Source organism: Falco biarmicus, chromosome 4 (genome assembly GCF_023638135.1).
Source record: "Falco biarmicus isolate bFalBia1 chromosome 4, bFalBia1.pri, whole genome shotgun sequence".
Lineage (NCBI taxonomy): Eukaryota > Metazoa > Chordata > Aves > Falconiformes > Falconidae > Falco > Falco biarmicus.
The window spans coordinates 109,499,320-109,513,947 of record NC_079291.1 but is presented as its reverse complement, the minus strand read 5'-3'; the positions used below and the strand labels follow the sequence as shown (position 1 = coordinate 109,513,947).

The 14,628-nt window shown below is 41.4% G+C and overlaps 1 protein-coding gene across 2 annotated transcripts in view; it reads right to left on the bottom strand.

The window, feature by feature from the left end:
• Positions 1-2,594: 2,594 nt before the first annotated feature.
• EFCC1 (EF-hand and coiled-coil domain containing 1) overlaps positions 2,595-14,628 on the bottom strand; it is a 61,310-nt gene continuing 49,276 nt past the window's right edge. Inside the window, exons 6-8 of one of the 2 annotated variants that reach the window (XM_056336377.1) lie at positions 14,467-14,625; positions 12,124-12,193; positions 2,595-10,585 (exon numbers count right to left, since the gene is read on the bottom strand). In XM_056336377.1, coding sequence (XP_056192352.1) covers positions 10,452-10,585; positions 12,124-12,193; positions 14,467-14,625 — 363 coding nt within the window. In that variant the 3' untranslated portion in view covers positions 2,595-10,451. The remainder of the gene's footprint in view (positions 10,586-12,123; positions 12,194-14,466; positions 14,626-14,628) is intronic. The other variant, XM_056336378.1, reaches the window with a different exon arrangement.

Genomic DNA, 14,628 nt, shown 5'->3' with positions numbered 1-14,628 from the left:
ACTGCCTGGTACTGGGAGCCCAGCACTGGACCCAGCACCCCAGATCTCCCACCGGTGCTGAGCCGAGGGGAAGGATCACTGCCTCGGCCCGCTAGCAATGCTCTGGCTGGTGCGGCCCGGGGTGCTGTGGGCCTTCGTCTAGGTTCAAAAAGGTCATGGTTCAAGTCCCTCTTGAATCAAAGCACATGTTTGGGTTTCAGCTCCACCTTTCCCAGGTGAGCACCACGGCTACTGGATTATCCAGACTGACTGTGCGAGGGAGGGTGTCTTCCCATTACAGTGAATATACAGCGTTGAGTGCAAACCCTGTGTCTTTGTGTTCCTCCGTGCTCCTCTAGCGATGAGTCAGCCTTTCAGTGGCCTATGGTATATTTAATTATTTATAGTTAAATAGGTTGCTCAAATATTTGATCTAATAACCCTGTGAATGGTTTTATTGCACAAACAAGCATGGTGATTTGTTATTCCTCATATAATTTATCAGTCGGTAATCTATATTTAAATGTATATTTAATTATATTGATGTATGTTCTCCATAATGAATTTTCACAGCCTTTTCCCAATACTAATCCCAGTTCTAGTAACATACCTTCAGAAACATTCCTCAGAAAAGGAGTAAGTGGGTTTTTATCCTAACCTATTATGAAATCCTTCATATTCTAGACTCCTAAAATAATAGTGATAATGTAGCGCTGCATTTGTATGCAATATTGAAGTAACTTTGACTTTTCAGTTGTTTGAAAAATTGTCCTTCACTTTTCTCAGTTTCACCTTGTCAACATGGTCTCAGTTCCACATTTGGCGACATCCTTGTCTGTACAGGAGACAAGGAAATTTCACCCTCTCCTTCCACATATTCTAGAGAGCTTTTTCTTGTACAGTTCTTGTCAGCAGAATCTCCTTTTCAGTAGTCTTAGCATTGTCAAATATGTTTTATTTCAGAGTCTCAGCTGTATTTTTTTCCTCTCTCCCTGTACTTGTTAATTGCTTGTGATCTCTGTCATGCTGTAGCTCTCGAGTTTGGGAATGACTTGTACAGTCAATGCAATAATAGTATAAGTTGAGGTCAGTCTACCATGACTTGCAACAATTCCCTTTTATGAAATGGTGGCTGCTAGATAAGCTGTTCTGCTTCTCCATCAGGGGAAAAAAACCATGACAAACCCAGTGGTTGCAAGAAATGAAACAAATGATAGCTATAAATATGAATGTCCTTCTTGAGGATTTGTGGCTGTTGGAATGGAAGGCTGTGCCCTGCACATAAGCTAGAAGTCCTGCAGTGTAAATTCAAGATTACATTTTTGAGAGCAATTCATTGTTGCTAAAATCATCACCACAGAAGTAAAATTCACATATTTATCAATGTAATAGGAAAACTTTGTTTATCTTTCTTCCTAGGTTTCCTTTCCAAGTTCTATCTTGCTAAAGACACTTCCTTCACAGATCTGAACATACTGGTTCTGTACTTAAAATAATTAATTAGTGTTCACTAACAATTGCTGTAAAAATTCAGTTTCTTACTCCTGCATCAGTAACTCTTATGTATTCCCTGAACAGAAAAGAATCAGCTATGTAATTTTTTCTTATGTCCTGAAATATTTCTGTATTTCAGGATTTGAAATGTTTCTCGTCTCTTTTCTGTCTCTACTCGATATATTGTCGCTCAGTTCAATGGCTTCTTAAATTTGATTTTGTGACTGAAATTACTGGTTCTGTCAGTTTTATTTATACGTAGCTCCAGCCACATATGTAAAAGCAGCTCCAGCTGCGTTTTCTCTCTTGGTAGGTTCTCTCCAGTGTTAGTGATGTTCTCTACAGAATTAGTTTCACCCAAGCTGTTACACATCTTGGGTTACAAAATGGACTCATAGGATCAGGCAGTCATTTTGCTCCCCTCGCTAAAAGACCAGAAGTATAACAACAGGGTCTGAGCCAAGACCTCCTGCGTGGTATGCATGTTCCCATCTTTATGCTGGAGAGAGTATTTCTCTTTGTTTGTGGCTTATTATGTGTAATTACAGTAAATGTTGAGTTGGTTACTGCAATCTTCATTGAGAAGGAGTGTGCTTTAATGGTGGAGTTGGTGATAAGATGCTTTCTCCACACTGTTATGTAAAGGTGACCTAGAAATGGTTTCCATGGCAGTAGGATGTGCTACATGCTGTTGATGGCAGGGCTCAGAGAAGGGCCCAGGAGGCTATTAGGTTTAAAATGTGAGCCCATTTGAGAGTGACTTTCAAACGACTCTCAAAACCTGGTGACATTTTTGGGTGACTATCAATCCCTTGGTAGATGAGTCAGTGGTATGTCTCAGCCCTGGGCATGACAGATGTTTGTTCATAAGCAATTAGCAGCCGTGCTGACTTCTCCTGTCATCCCCAGAGCTGATTTCTGCTGGTAGGAGCTGCAGTGCTTGACAAGAAGGCAAGCAGTACTGCTGCGTATGCTGCGCTAGTACTGTGAGAGTGCAATGAATTTAATTCCAAGATTAGCTGAAAAACAAAAAGGATGCTCCCGTGAGTATTGCATATTCTTTATTTAAATATAACATTTTAAAATCTAAATGGTATGTGTAGGTTGAATCGTCTCGCCTTCCATATATTTTCTCTTTTTTTTCTATTTTTTGGCAACCTTCAGAGGTAGAAAATCCCTCGCAAAATACTGGACCTCACCTTTCTTAGAGAACTTTTTTCCCCACATGTAGTGGAAAAAAAAATCAATGAGAAATAATCAGCAAAACCAGAACTATCCAACAGTAAAACCTTCAACTACAGAAATTGCCCCTAACTATAATAGCACACTCAGCTCTTATGACCTTTTTGCTTTGCAGTGAGGACGTGGGTGAAACCACTTGAATACTGATAATTTTTCAATGTCATCCTACAGTCCTTGTTTACTCCTTGACAAAGATAAGTTAACTCACTGGTACGTAAAGGGGTGTTACTACACAATGTGTTATAGTATTTTTTAAGCTTGATGTACACTGAGCTCACAGAGTAAGGGATTGGTTCTGAGAAACGTGGTAGCCAGCTTTAGGCTAGTTGGCACAGATTGTCCTTTGGCAGGATGAGCCGTGCAGTGCTTGCAGCCTGGGTAACACCCTGGGATGCTCACCCTCCGCCATCTCCTCAGGAAGGTCTCTGTTTTGTAGTCCCCACAGTGGGGCTCGTGCACCTCCCCTCCCCAGCACAGCCTGAAGGATCAGGATCGGCACCCCCCTGCCGTGGCAGGCGCGGGGGCACGCTTGTTAATGGGAGTGTTCCCACAGCCGCGGGTACCACCAGGCTTGCTTTCACCCCGGCTCAGAGCTGGGCCACCACCCCACCGAGTGGCAGAGAGCAAAGGGGTGCAGCACAGCCTATAGACACTTATCAAACCATTAGTCAACGTCTGAAGTTTTTAGAAGTTTCCTTTGGTCGTGTCAGTTCTGCAAATCCATCACCTGACTCTGTCCCAGTTGATGCATCTATTCGGTTCCAGTCTCTGCCTTGATTCCAAGCTCCTCCTCGGATCACCATCTCCTCCCCACCCAACTCACTTCTTCAAGCATGGTTAGTCTTGGAACAAGCAATTCCTAGTCACATATATTATTTTTTCTAAAAACACCTCTGTTTCTGAGAGGACCTGTGTGCACGCATTGATCATCTATGTTTTCTCTATTCTCCTCCTGATTAACCTGACCAAGTTTTACACCAGCCTTGGATTAGGTAGGGCTAGGCAAGGGCCAAGGCCTGGTTATGCTAATTAGCTGCTTCAGCACTTGAAATTGCTGAATTCCAACTACACTTTCTTTACCAACGCTGTCATGTGAGCTTGTATTTGTGACAAATCCTGTAATGCAGCTGCATTTTCCAAGTAATAGTCGATGGAAAGAATGGACTTGCAGGATCATGGATTTCCATTTCACAGCATCCATGGCACTCGGTGTCACACTGAAAGCTCACCCAAGGGTGGCTCACCTACAGGGTGCCCATGTGTCACTGTCGCAGCCTGCGGGTGCTGGACTGTGCCTGTGCTATCTTTATGTTGGTGGCTTTATGAAAAGCAAGGGTTCACTTTGTCCGAGGCAGATGTGCTAACCAGCTGTTGCAGTGAGCTCACGGACAGCTGATGTGTGGAAGCAGTTAAACTTTCATTAACAAAGTTTTCTGGTGAAGTCTGAACTAAGTAAGGGCTGTTTTGTTCACAAATTTGAATGGCAAATATACCAAGCCTGCACTCTCTAAAGCATGCATTAGTATGCTGAATTCATGCTTTTTTATTTCCTAGGCTATTATTGAACTTAAAAATAAACAGCGATCTGTATGCTGTGCTCCAGGTTTTGGCAAATGCGGAAATTTAAGCAGACCTTTGTCTACTGATTCTGACACTCTACTATCCTTTTGTGAGTTTCATTAGACAAAAATGTAGTGGTGTTGGTGGGAGGAAAACTGGTCATGAATTGACTTTGATGTCTGGCTGGTGACTTCTGAAACGCCAGCTAGGATTTCTGGAATTTCCTCGGTGCCTTTTCATTGTTGTCTTTTGTTCTGTTGTTAATGCAGTTTGGAAATGGATAGGGAATTAAGTCTAGGAAGAGACAATTCCTAAGAGAGGGAATCTGAAATGGTTACAACTCAGAAAAAATATCAGCATTTTAGGAAATAATGTCATTTCAGAAGTGAGTCTCAATTCGGGGAGGTTTGTTCTAATGCAGACACCCCTCCAAAGTGAAGAAGAGAGGGAGCTGCGTAAAAGAAAGCGATTTGGCCTTGCTAAGGGTGAGGTCTTCTAAGAGCCCGAGTACCTCTGTCTGGGTGCCGTGTCTGATACTTTCAGCTTCAAAGGCCAAATGTTAATTTGAAAAGTACCGAGGGGACCAAGTGAAGGTGAACTATTTCGGCATGCTGAGGAATGCCAGAAAAGTGCCTCTCAGCCTCCCCAGGGTTCCCACCGCCGCTGAGCAGCTGGCCTAGCGCAGTGACTCACCGCCCATGGATACTCCACTGAGGATACGTACATGTGTCGCTGAAATGGGTGATGCTCAGCTGGTGTCATCTGCTGGCTGGAGGTGGAGATGGGGAATGCTGACTGTCTTCCTCATTTTCAGGGAGGAAGCTGGGCTCAGAAAAGTCTGGTAACATCCCCAAAGAAACAGAAAAGAAACACATTCAGCCCACCCAGTTGCCTGCAACAGCCACAGTTTAGGGCTGCCAAACACCACGGGAAGTGGGTAAGGATGTTTCTGCTAGCACATTAGAAGAGCCAGAAAAGTAGAATAGAAAGCAAACTGGAGCTCTGAAAATCCTAGCCTTTTGAAAGTAAAGTGTAATTTGGGAAATGAAGATGATTTTCAATTGAATTTCACACTAAGAAACATGCTCTATAGCTTTGCATTTTGCAGAATTACACATAAAACTATTAAGCAAATAAGATAATGTAAATATTAAAGGATTCAGTGTCTTAAACTCCATGAAATTATAAGTCTGGGGGAAATCCTTTGGCTGGTAATGTGATGTGTCACACACATGCTGTGCAAGTTTATTGTCATCCTGTCATACCAAGCAATTCTATTTTACGCAGTGCTGTTTGAAAGTGTTCCCTTCTTAACGGGAAGGTGGAAACAAAGAATGGAATCTGAGCAGCCTTTCATCACCGCAGCGTACCATGTGGTAGATTAATGGACAGTATCATTAAAGGGAGGAGATTTAATTCCAACAAATTCAGCACATTTAAAAGTATCCATGCCAAGGATTTTTTTACTTCTAAAAGCGTGCACAAATGCCAGCAACACCTTGGAGCATCTCTAGCTGGAGGTGGCCACACTGGTTTGGTGCAAAACTTTGGTGAATCAGTGTAACATCTGTGATGAGCGGTCACTGCCAGGACTTCAGAGAGAGCTTCGATGCAAATAAATCAGACAATTATTGAATAACTTTATATATCAGGTGGAGTTTAATTTGCTGAGAGTTAATACCTCATATAAAGTAAAAAATAATGGGAGGAGGAAACTCTTCTTGAAAAATGTAACTTGTGGTAGAAATGTGCAGACCCTGAGGTTATCTCAGAGAGAAATATGCCAAAGGGTAAGTTTGGAGGGCACTGGGAGGAGAAAGTAGTTTGGGAATGAAGTCAAATCAAAAAGCTGGTTTTGTGGAAACACAGTGGAGATCCAGCAGAGGACACGTCCCAGCTTCCTTGTTAAGGCTGATTTGCAGTTTTAATAGACAATTGATAAATTAAGATGGCGTCTGCTAAGAAAGCAAGTCTGATGATGATTTGTGGAGATGTAATGTTGAACCATCTCGAAGGTGAAGGAAATGCAAACACAGTATATACGTAAGGTCTGTGAGAGCTAGACCAGCAGGTTTAGGGGACAAGTGAGCAGGAGAAAGGGCACGTTCCCTGAGACTTGTAGGAATGAGGGTTAGGAGTGCTGAGAACACTCCTGGAAGCTCATTCAAGGAAAAAACTGGACACCAGTCTTAAAGTACAAAATCTGGGAGCCTGACGGATTTATTGCTCTGCAAGGCAAGAAGGAGGAAAGGACATGGAGAAGAGGTGATGAAGAAAAACTTTTTTGTTAGGATGAATTACGTTAAGGATTCCCCAGCAGATACACATGGCATGAAACAAACTGTCCTTTCTGTAAGAATGGGATTATTCTTGAGAAAGAAAATAAAAATCTACGGAATGAGGAATTAACATGTTGGGGAGAGGAGAAAATCTTGAGCATGGTGTGAGGCCAGAGTTCAACCAGCATGCCTCAAAGCCAGCGTAATTAGGTTACTTTAGTCCTTTTATAGATGCCCATTGCCTTTCTAACTGAAAAACTACTTATTACAGGCAAGACCTAAGTAACCCTAAGTTGGAAGCTGTACAGCAGGCTCAGGTCCCAGCTGGTATAACATGTCACGCGTACTCCTCCAAACTGGTTTTCCTACTGAACAAAGAAATGCTGGGGAGGCATGCTGTGATGGCCTTTGTCTGCTTATGCCAAATTTTAGATGGGCAACTGCACTTGTGTTTACAGCACGTGCACTCAATCTGTGATATTTTTCTTTACTGAGAAGTTAAGATGCAAGCCAATGGCCATTTATTACCATTTGGTGAACATACAACAAAACAAAACGTTTGCAGAGATGCAAGATACAGATTTGTGGTTGTACTTCTTAAATGGAAGGCTTTTGAGTGTTCTTTGTTCTCTTTTCCATTGTTGTCATATAGGGAATTTTTTTTACAAAGTCGATTTAAACTTGGTATACGTTCCCTGTAAAGCAAGTACTAGTTTGTGCAAATCTATGATCTTATATGTCCAAGATAAGCAATTGCAGAGTATGTGGCTGTGAGGATTGCTCCAGTTGTTCAGAGGAGTTTGTTATGCAGCCAACAGTGTGCGTAATAACTGCTCCATTATTAGCCTTTGAAATATAGTGAGGCTATTAATGAGACTTGATTAGATATTTCAGTTTTCTGGTTATCTGGAAACAATCCCAACACTCAAAAAGGCAAGAAATTATATAAAAAAAAGAAAAAAAACACCCAAACAATGTAGCTCACTTGACTCAATGAGCTAAGTCTTTAAGAAAACCCAGAGATTTGGGTTTGCTTCCCAGGATTACTGTACAGCGTCTTTTGAACACGTTCCACATAGTAAATCAAAATGTGGCAGTCTACCTGCTTTTAAGGCTGAGCTAGAAGTTCCTCAATTCCATTGATTCAAAGTCACGTATTTATACAGCTTCATATGAAATATTTAGCAGCCTCAGCAGCACTGCTGACAGGCTCAGTATAAAACATTAAGGTAAAAGTGTTTAAGAAAAAAATCAATTTTAAGGTCACGAATGAAGGTCTTTCAAAGTACAGGGCTGTGCTTTGCCTCTGATTTCTAGCAGGAATTTGACTGAGGACTGCTTCTTGATCCACCTGAAGAACAGATTCTTCTTATGAAAATACTGCAAGTCTGACTTGCTCTATATTAATTACTTCCTGGAGTTAAAATAATCAGCTTTTATTATTAAAGGATTAATCAGCATATGCTGATGTATCAGCAATGAACCTGATATAGGCATTTCTTAAAGAAATAGAAACATTACAGTATTTGAAGCTAACTTTGCAAGATATGATTTTGCCGCTTCTCATATCAGTTAAATGCTATTTATTTATTCACAAAACCCTCCTTTTGTCTGAACTATTTACATCCTCCCTAACACCAGTTTAGGTTTCTAGTGACATTTTCTAGTCTCCAGTTACAGTCCCACTGCAGCTTGGATAAGCTGGGCAGGACTCAGGTTATATTGCTTCTCCCCCGTTTTGGCATTAGGACATTTACTTAATAGTCTAAATTTCTGGAAATATATTAGAAAGTGAAGTGGAAACTCAGTGGTTAAAACGTTACCGAAAGTATAAAATTAGCACAGCAATCTTAAGGTATGCATAAGTATATATAATAGAAATAACACGTGTATATATAGACAGGGTGGATACAGCAAACAATACTGAGCTGAATGATGAAAGGATCCTGCAGTACGTGAGAGTATCCATAATCAGGAGCGTACTTGCATTATAATCCCATTTCTGAGGTGTCTCTTCTGCTAATTGTACACACACATCATGCTTACGTAACGATTTGCTGGCATTTTCTCTCTCTGCACATATAGAGTGTTCCTGGGAAAGTCCAAGAGAGCTGCACAAAGCAGCAGCTGATACTAGCTCTTGGTTTTTCAGGAAATGAGCCCAAGCAGGGAGCTAACTTCTGCTCATTTTAATTTTTATCTGTTGCACATCTAGTGTATAGTTTTTATAGTATATAATATTAGCATATAGTTTAGTATATACCAAGTATATTATGCTTAGTATTATGTTAGTGACATATTTAGTATTAGTATACAGTTTTCTTTCTTACAGGGTGAATATTGCACTATGATACGTCATGTCTAATTTATATTTATGAAAAATCTACACTAAAAATATATATCTATTCTTAAAATCTTCCTCTGTTAAAGTAGAAAAAAACCAAACAGGTAAACCATCTTGAACAGAGTTTGTTCCATTGTTTGCAAAACACTGTATTTTTCTTCCTCTAAAATGAAATGAAAATATCTATTGCGAATTTTTGTTATCAGCATGGCTCTAAATGCTAAGTGATGTATCACAATCTTGGATGGAGGTGTGTGTAATCTGTACAGTGTGTTACGAATAGGAAGGAATACAAATCTTCTTATTCCCCAGATTGCTTTGTGGTACGGACCTTATTCCTGTACGAAAACCTTTTTCATGGGAAAAAATTAATGTATGCACCGTTCTGAATTGAATGGTCGTATTTCACTGCTGGTGTTATTATGGGCAAATCACTTCAAATTCTTAAAAGATCTACAGTGCATCTTTTAATAATGTAAATTGCATTGGATCATTTGATAACTCTGCTTCTTTAGTTTCTGTGTTTGATAGTTGAACGAAACAGCAAAAGCATCTTGGAAGCAACCTATTTTTTTTACTTTGGCCCTCAGGAGTTACTTTATTGCTGATTAAAATGTTATGTGGCACCATGATTAGGCCCAGCATTTTGCATTAATTTGCCTGCAAGCAGGGCCTAGCTTTGCGTCTCTGCAGTTGCATTGAGGGAAATGAAATGAGAGAACAAAATTGTGTGCTGCATGTTTTGTTTGCTAACGCCACAATGGCAGCTGTTGCAAAGTGAATTTTTCAACCCTCCCTTTCCCTAAGAGCCTGGGAACAATTGCCTTGTACCTATTTCAAGCAGTTAAATTTAACTTTTGGTGTAAAGTCTAAGACTATCGTCAGGAAAGAATGCTGCAGATTTCTAAGGCACCGTAATGGCAAATATAAAATTCAGCAGAGCAATAACAAAACCTATGTTCAGAGTTAAATAAGGTGAATAATTGAATCACAAATACACACACACACACAAACATGTTTTATACATGAGCCCTTAAAACTTGCACTACTGGCTTACACTCGTGTGTATGTTCAAAACACAGTCATTTTGTCGCTTGTATGCTAAGGGAGCAGTTTACGTGCCAGCGGTGACATAGGCTGCTTCTTGCTTTTGAACTGAGCTATCACAACAGCTAGAAATTGTGCCCAGCCAGCGTGTGACCAGGGTCGTAAATCTACACAGGTCAGGTCAGTGTATTTGGAATGGTTTTTATCTCGTTGACCAATACAGTTACAGGGCCATCACACAAGGATGCTTAGGCTTCCGTCAGAGACCGATGTGGCTACGTAATCCTCATGTTGTCGTGGATGCTCGTTCACATCAGGGAGGGCTGTGACATAGCGGGGGACCTGGCGCTCTTCCCGGCAGCAGCATACCTTTGATTCCGTGGCTGAATTATTCTGTTACTCTTGTCCATTACTCAGCTCTCTTGAATTGGACAAATCTTACTCATTCATCACACGTTTGAATGAACAAGGACCGTTATTCGGCGGGTTGTAGCTGGCGCTGCTGCTCAGCACGAGATGACCAGTGGGTTAGACAAGGACTGGCAACTCTGCGCCTTCTCCAGAGGCTGGCTTTGTAAGGCTTCACAGGCTGTCAGCTCGTGGTAAAGAGTATCTAGGACTTCAAATAGGTGGGCTTTTCCTTTTAAAAGAAAATGGCAAAGATTATAAGTTGAAAAAAGAGAGTTGCAGTTTAGCAATCATTGACACAAACTCTTTTGTTCCTAGGTGCCATGTCAAGTGATTACCATAGCACGTCTAAATTTTGAGACCAAATAATGAATTCCCGTTCCTATAAAAATGTGAGTGGAACTGTTTTCTTTACTGGTTCTCTTGCGTCATTCACTGCTCACTGAGTCCTCATACACTTGTGTGAACAAAGACTGTTTCATGTCACAATGAAGAGCTGTCCATCCAACCATCCACTTAGTCTTGTCAAAGAGGAAGAAGAGGTTTGATTGCAAAGACTTAGGAAATCTCCTTAAGTTGAGTGCACAGCCAGAAAATTGAAAGCAGAGAAGATGGCAAAGCAGAGAAGTTTATGGCAATTGTGATGCAGAAGGGACAGAGCGCTGCACAAGGTGACTTCAGTTGTTGGGGTCATTTTAGGAAGCTGAGCTGTGCTGCAGCTACAGAGGGAGGTAGTTTGTTTCAGCAGCAGCACTTGCAGTCAGTGTTCCTCTGCAGGATTAGCAGTAGTACCTTCTGGACATTTGTGTGCTGTGGATACCTCTCTCTTGTTCTCACCAGGAGAACCCCTGAGCTGTGGCTCAGGTACAGCTCCTCTCTGTGGTGGTGGCCTGGAGCCCACCAAGGTCTGCCTTTGCCACCTTTTCCGTGCTTCGTCTGCAGCCGTGCCGGCACAGCATAGCTTAGCTCTGGGAGAATTGCTGGACATGAGCAACAGCAAGGCTTTGAAACTGCAAACCCCAGAATGTTGTATGTAATTCTCCCCAAATCACTGTTAATAATATTCTCCAAAATGAAACCCTCAGGCCGCATATAGTCTTTTATAATTGTGTCTTTGACTGCCGTCTGCCTATTACAAGCATGTTCTTAGGCTTGGTACAGGGTGTTCATTTCTTGAAGGTAAGTACAAATGCTCTGCTAATAGGAACAAAGTAATCAAACCTAAACCTCCAGGCTGTGATCCCTGTATGGTTCCTACAGAGGTAGCTCTGGTACACCAGACCGTTGTCAAGGGAGAGGAGTTTGTGAGTTTAATTTTCGTAAGAAGAACACAAAAGGCTATTACTAGAGGAGTGCAGGTTTGATCTGGTTTCTTTACAGAAATATTCCGGTTTACGTATCATGTTTGTGTTGCAGCAGAGGAATACAACACGCAGTGGGGTAGCAAACCTGATAAATTGGTGCCTTATGTACCTGGTTGTGTTTTCCACTTTATCATATCAATGAAGCCCTGCAGACACTAGTGGGATACTGAATTGTTCCTCTAAGTCCACACTCTAATTAAAATTTGGCTAAAAAAAGCCCTGGATGTGTTCCTGTTTTTGATATGGAAAGCATCACTTTCTATAGGTAATCTTCTTGCATAGTACTTTTGTCCCTCACCTGTCCCACAGTATTTGAAATATTTTTTTCCTACTCATCTGTTCATGATATATCTAGTATTTCCCCCATCCGTGATTCTTGATCTTTACACGTGATTTATTTTCTTACCAGGTTGGGGGTCACGGCAGGATTCCAAAGTGCTCAGCAAGATTTTCCCCAAGGCTCGCTTAGATACGTTCTTTAAAAAACAAAAGAGTATTATGGCACAAATAGGTCCTTCACCAGTTTAAATGTATGCAACACAATCTATGCACAGTGCATTTACATTTGGAAAGTAAACCAAAATGAAACTGAAAGCTGATGACACAAGACTTGATATTGGCTTCATTTTCAAGCATTTTAGCTTAGATACTGCTCAAATAACAGCAGTTTGTGGAGGGGCACAGTTCCTTAATACGGCTGTAGAAAGAGAAATCACAGTTATTTGGTGGAAAATACAGAATTTTCCAGAGTGTGTGCCCAAATGGATCTAGATGGCAAGGAGTGTAAGCAGGGCATGCACAACGAAAGCCAGTTCGGTCCTCTGCTGGGCCTGTGTTGAGAGGTGAAGGGCAGGCTTCGTGTGTCAGAAATAGCCAGCTGCTCCAGGGATCGCTGGGAGCCATTTAGGTATAAACAAATCAGCAGGGATTGTGCGTGTCCCGTGGCGGGCCCACCGTTAGTTATATATTGAGATGCGATAAACGTTAGCCAAAGTGAGAGCATTGTAAAACCTACTTAGGATTTGGATGGTCTTTCTCAGTGGTAGTTTTTACATTAGAAATCTGTTGAGATGTTACATAATGTGTCTGGAAAACAAACTCTCTTAATTTGCTATCAAGACACTAATGCATGCTTTCTGGGAGACGGGCTTGCAATCAGTTTAATTAGCACTTAGAGCACCCGTATCTGCAGGGACAGGTTGTTCTTGTTAAAATTTCAAGAAGTGAAAACAGATGGAAGCTATTCTGGAAGAAAGAGGCCATCCCTCCCAGCAGCCCAGGCAGTACTGCCCTTGCTTACTGGTGCTAGTCACCTACCGCCTGCCCGGCAGGGACGGTGGTGTAGCGGCAGGCTGGGGTTACACCTGACCTCTGCAACACAGCATGAGGTTTGAACAGTCCTAACAGGACAAGCCTTTGCCTTTGGACAGTCATTGTTTTGGGGTAGATTCTGTTGCGAATGAGATGCTTGGGGTATTTAAAACATGAAGGTGAATATGCTGGGGAAGTGACGCCTAAACCCACAGTTTCTGATGGATAAGCTTTCTTTTGTCTGAAGTATATCCCATCAGGGATTTAGGGGATCCTTGCTAAACTCCACTGGGAATGCTGTAAATTATCTTGTTCGTTGACAGCATTATTGCCTGTGTTGGTGCTGTGGGAGCTGGCAGCTCGCAGTGGCATGTTTCCAGCAATGATTAGCATCAAGTGCTATTACCACTGAGATATGGCATATCGCACATTGTGTGATGGATTGTCTCCTAAGCAAAAATGATTTGCAATAAGACAACTGACCAGTGAATGGCATGTTGAAGTCTTGACACAAAAGGTTATTATGCTTGTTGCCAGTCGTAGCCTTTACTAGTTTAATCCTTCAGTGGATCATTATTGATGCATGTATCAGACTTGCAATGTGAAAGTAGAATTTCGATGTCAAGTGCTAAAATAAGTTACCAAATTATGAGATATTGCACTTGTTCCCTAGAGTCAGCAGTGGAACATGAGTGTACTTCAAACAAAGTAAAGTGATCATCTCAGGAAGCATTTTCATCTCACACAGATTTTAGGCAGAACTTTGCTGAAAATTGGCGAGAACTCTCAGGCATTATCAAAGAAATTAGTTCCTAGCAGTCCAGTGTGGCTCCATGTTCTGCAGATTATCCAGTTTGCCAATCTTTTGGCCAGCCCTTACCATTATCATTCCCAAGCAGGAGATATAAACTTATTTTCTAAAGGACTGAACTGCCATACTGTCCATGTACTTCTGGGATGTTATTGCATCAGCTTTTGTAAGTCCATGTTTGGATTATTAATTGGATAAGAAACTTCTTACCAAAAATACCTTAATTGGAATATAGGAAGGGGTTTTATCCCTTTAATACTGACTCAGTGTCACATTAGGATGCAGTTAAACAAAGGTCTTTTTCTAGAAGGAAAAATAATCTTCTAGAATCTTTTGGATTACTAGCATTTTTGTTTTCCTTGTCTCCTCTAAATTTTTGTTTAAAGGATAATGAAAGCTTGGAGGTCTAGATCCAAGGAGACCTCTAGGCTTCTTTCAGAAAGTCAGCCATAGCTGTCTAAAAGTTTTCTGTAATCACCAGAAGTTAGTTCCCAGGGCAAACGTGTATAAAAATGTGTCCTGGTGTAAAGGACTTTGTACTTAATAGAAAGTACGAACATCCTTTTTAGTTTGGAAAGGACACAGTCAAAACCACTTTTAAGTCTCTGGACTGCTTTCTTGCCATACCAAGTCTCGAAGTTGTTGAAGCAGCTGTAAAACATCCATGAGCTTTTCTTCCACCAGTGACAGCCTAACTCTCTCAGTCTCCAACATCTGCAGCTCCATCTTCAGCAGTTCAGTCTCCTCCACCTTTTGCTGCAGTTCACCTAGCAATGGGCCTTTCATCTG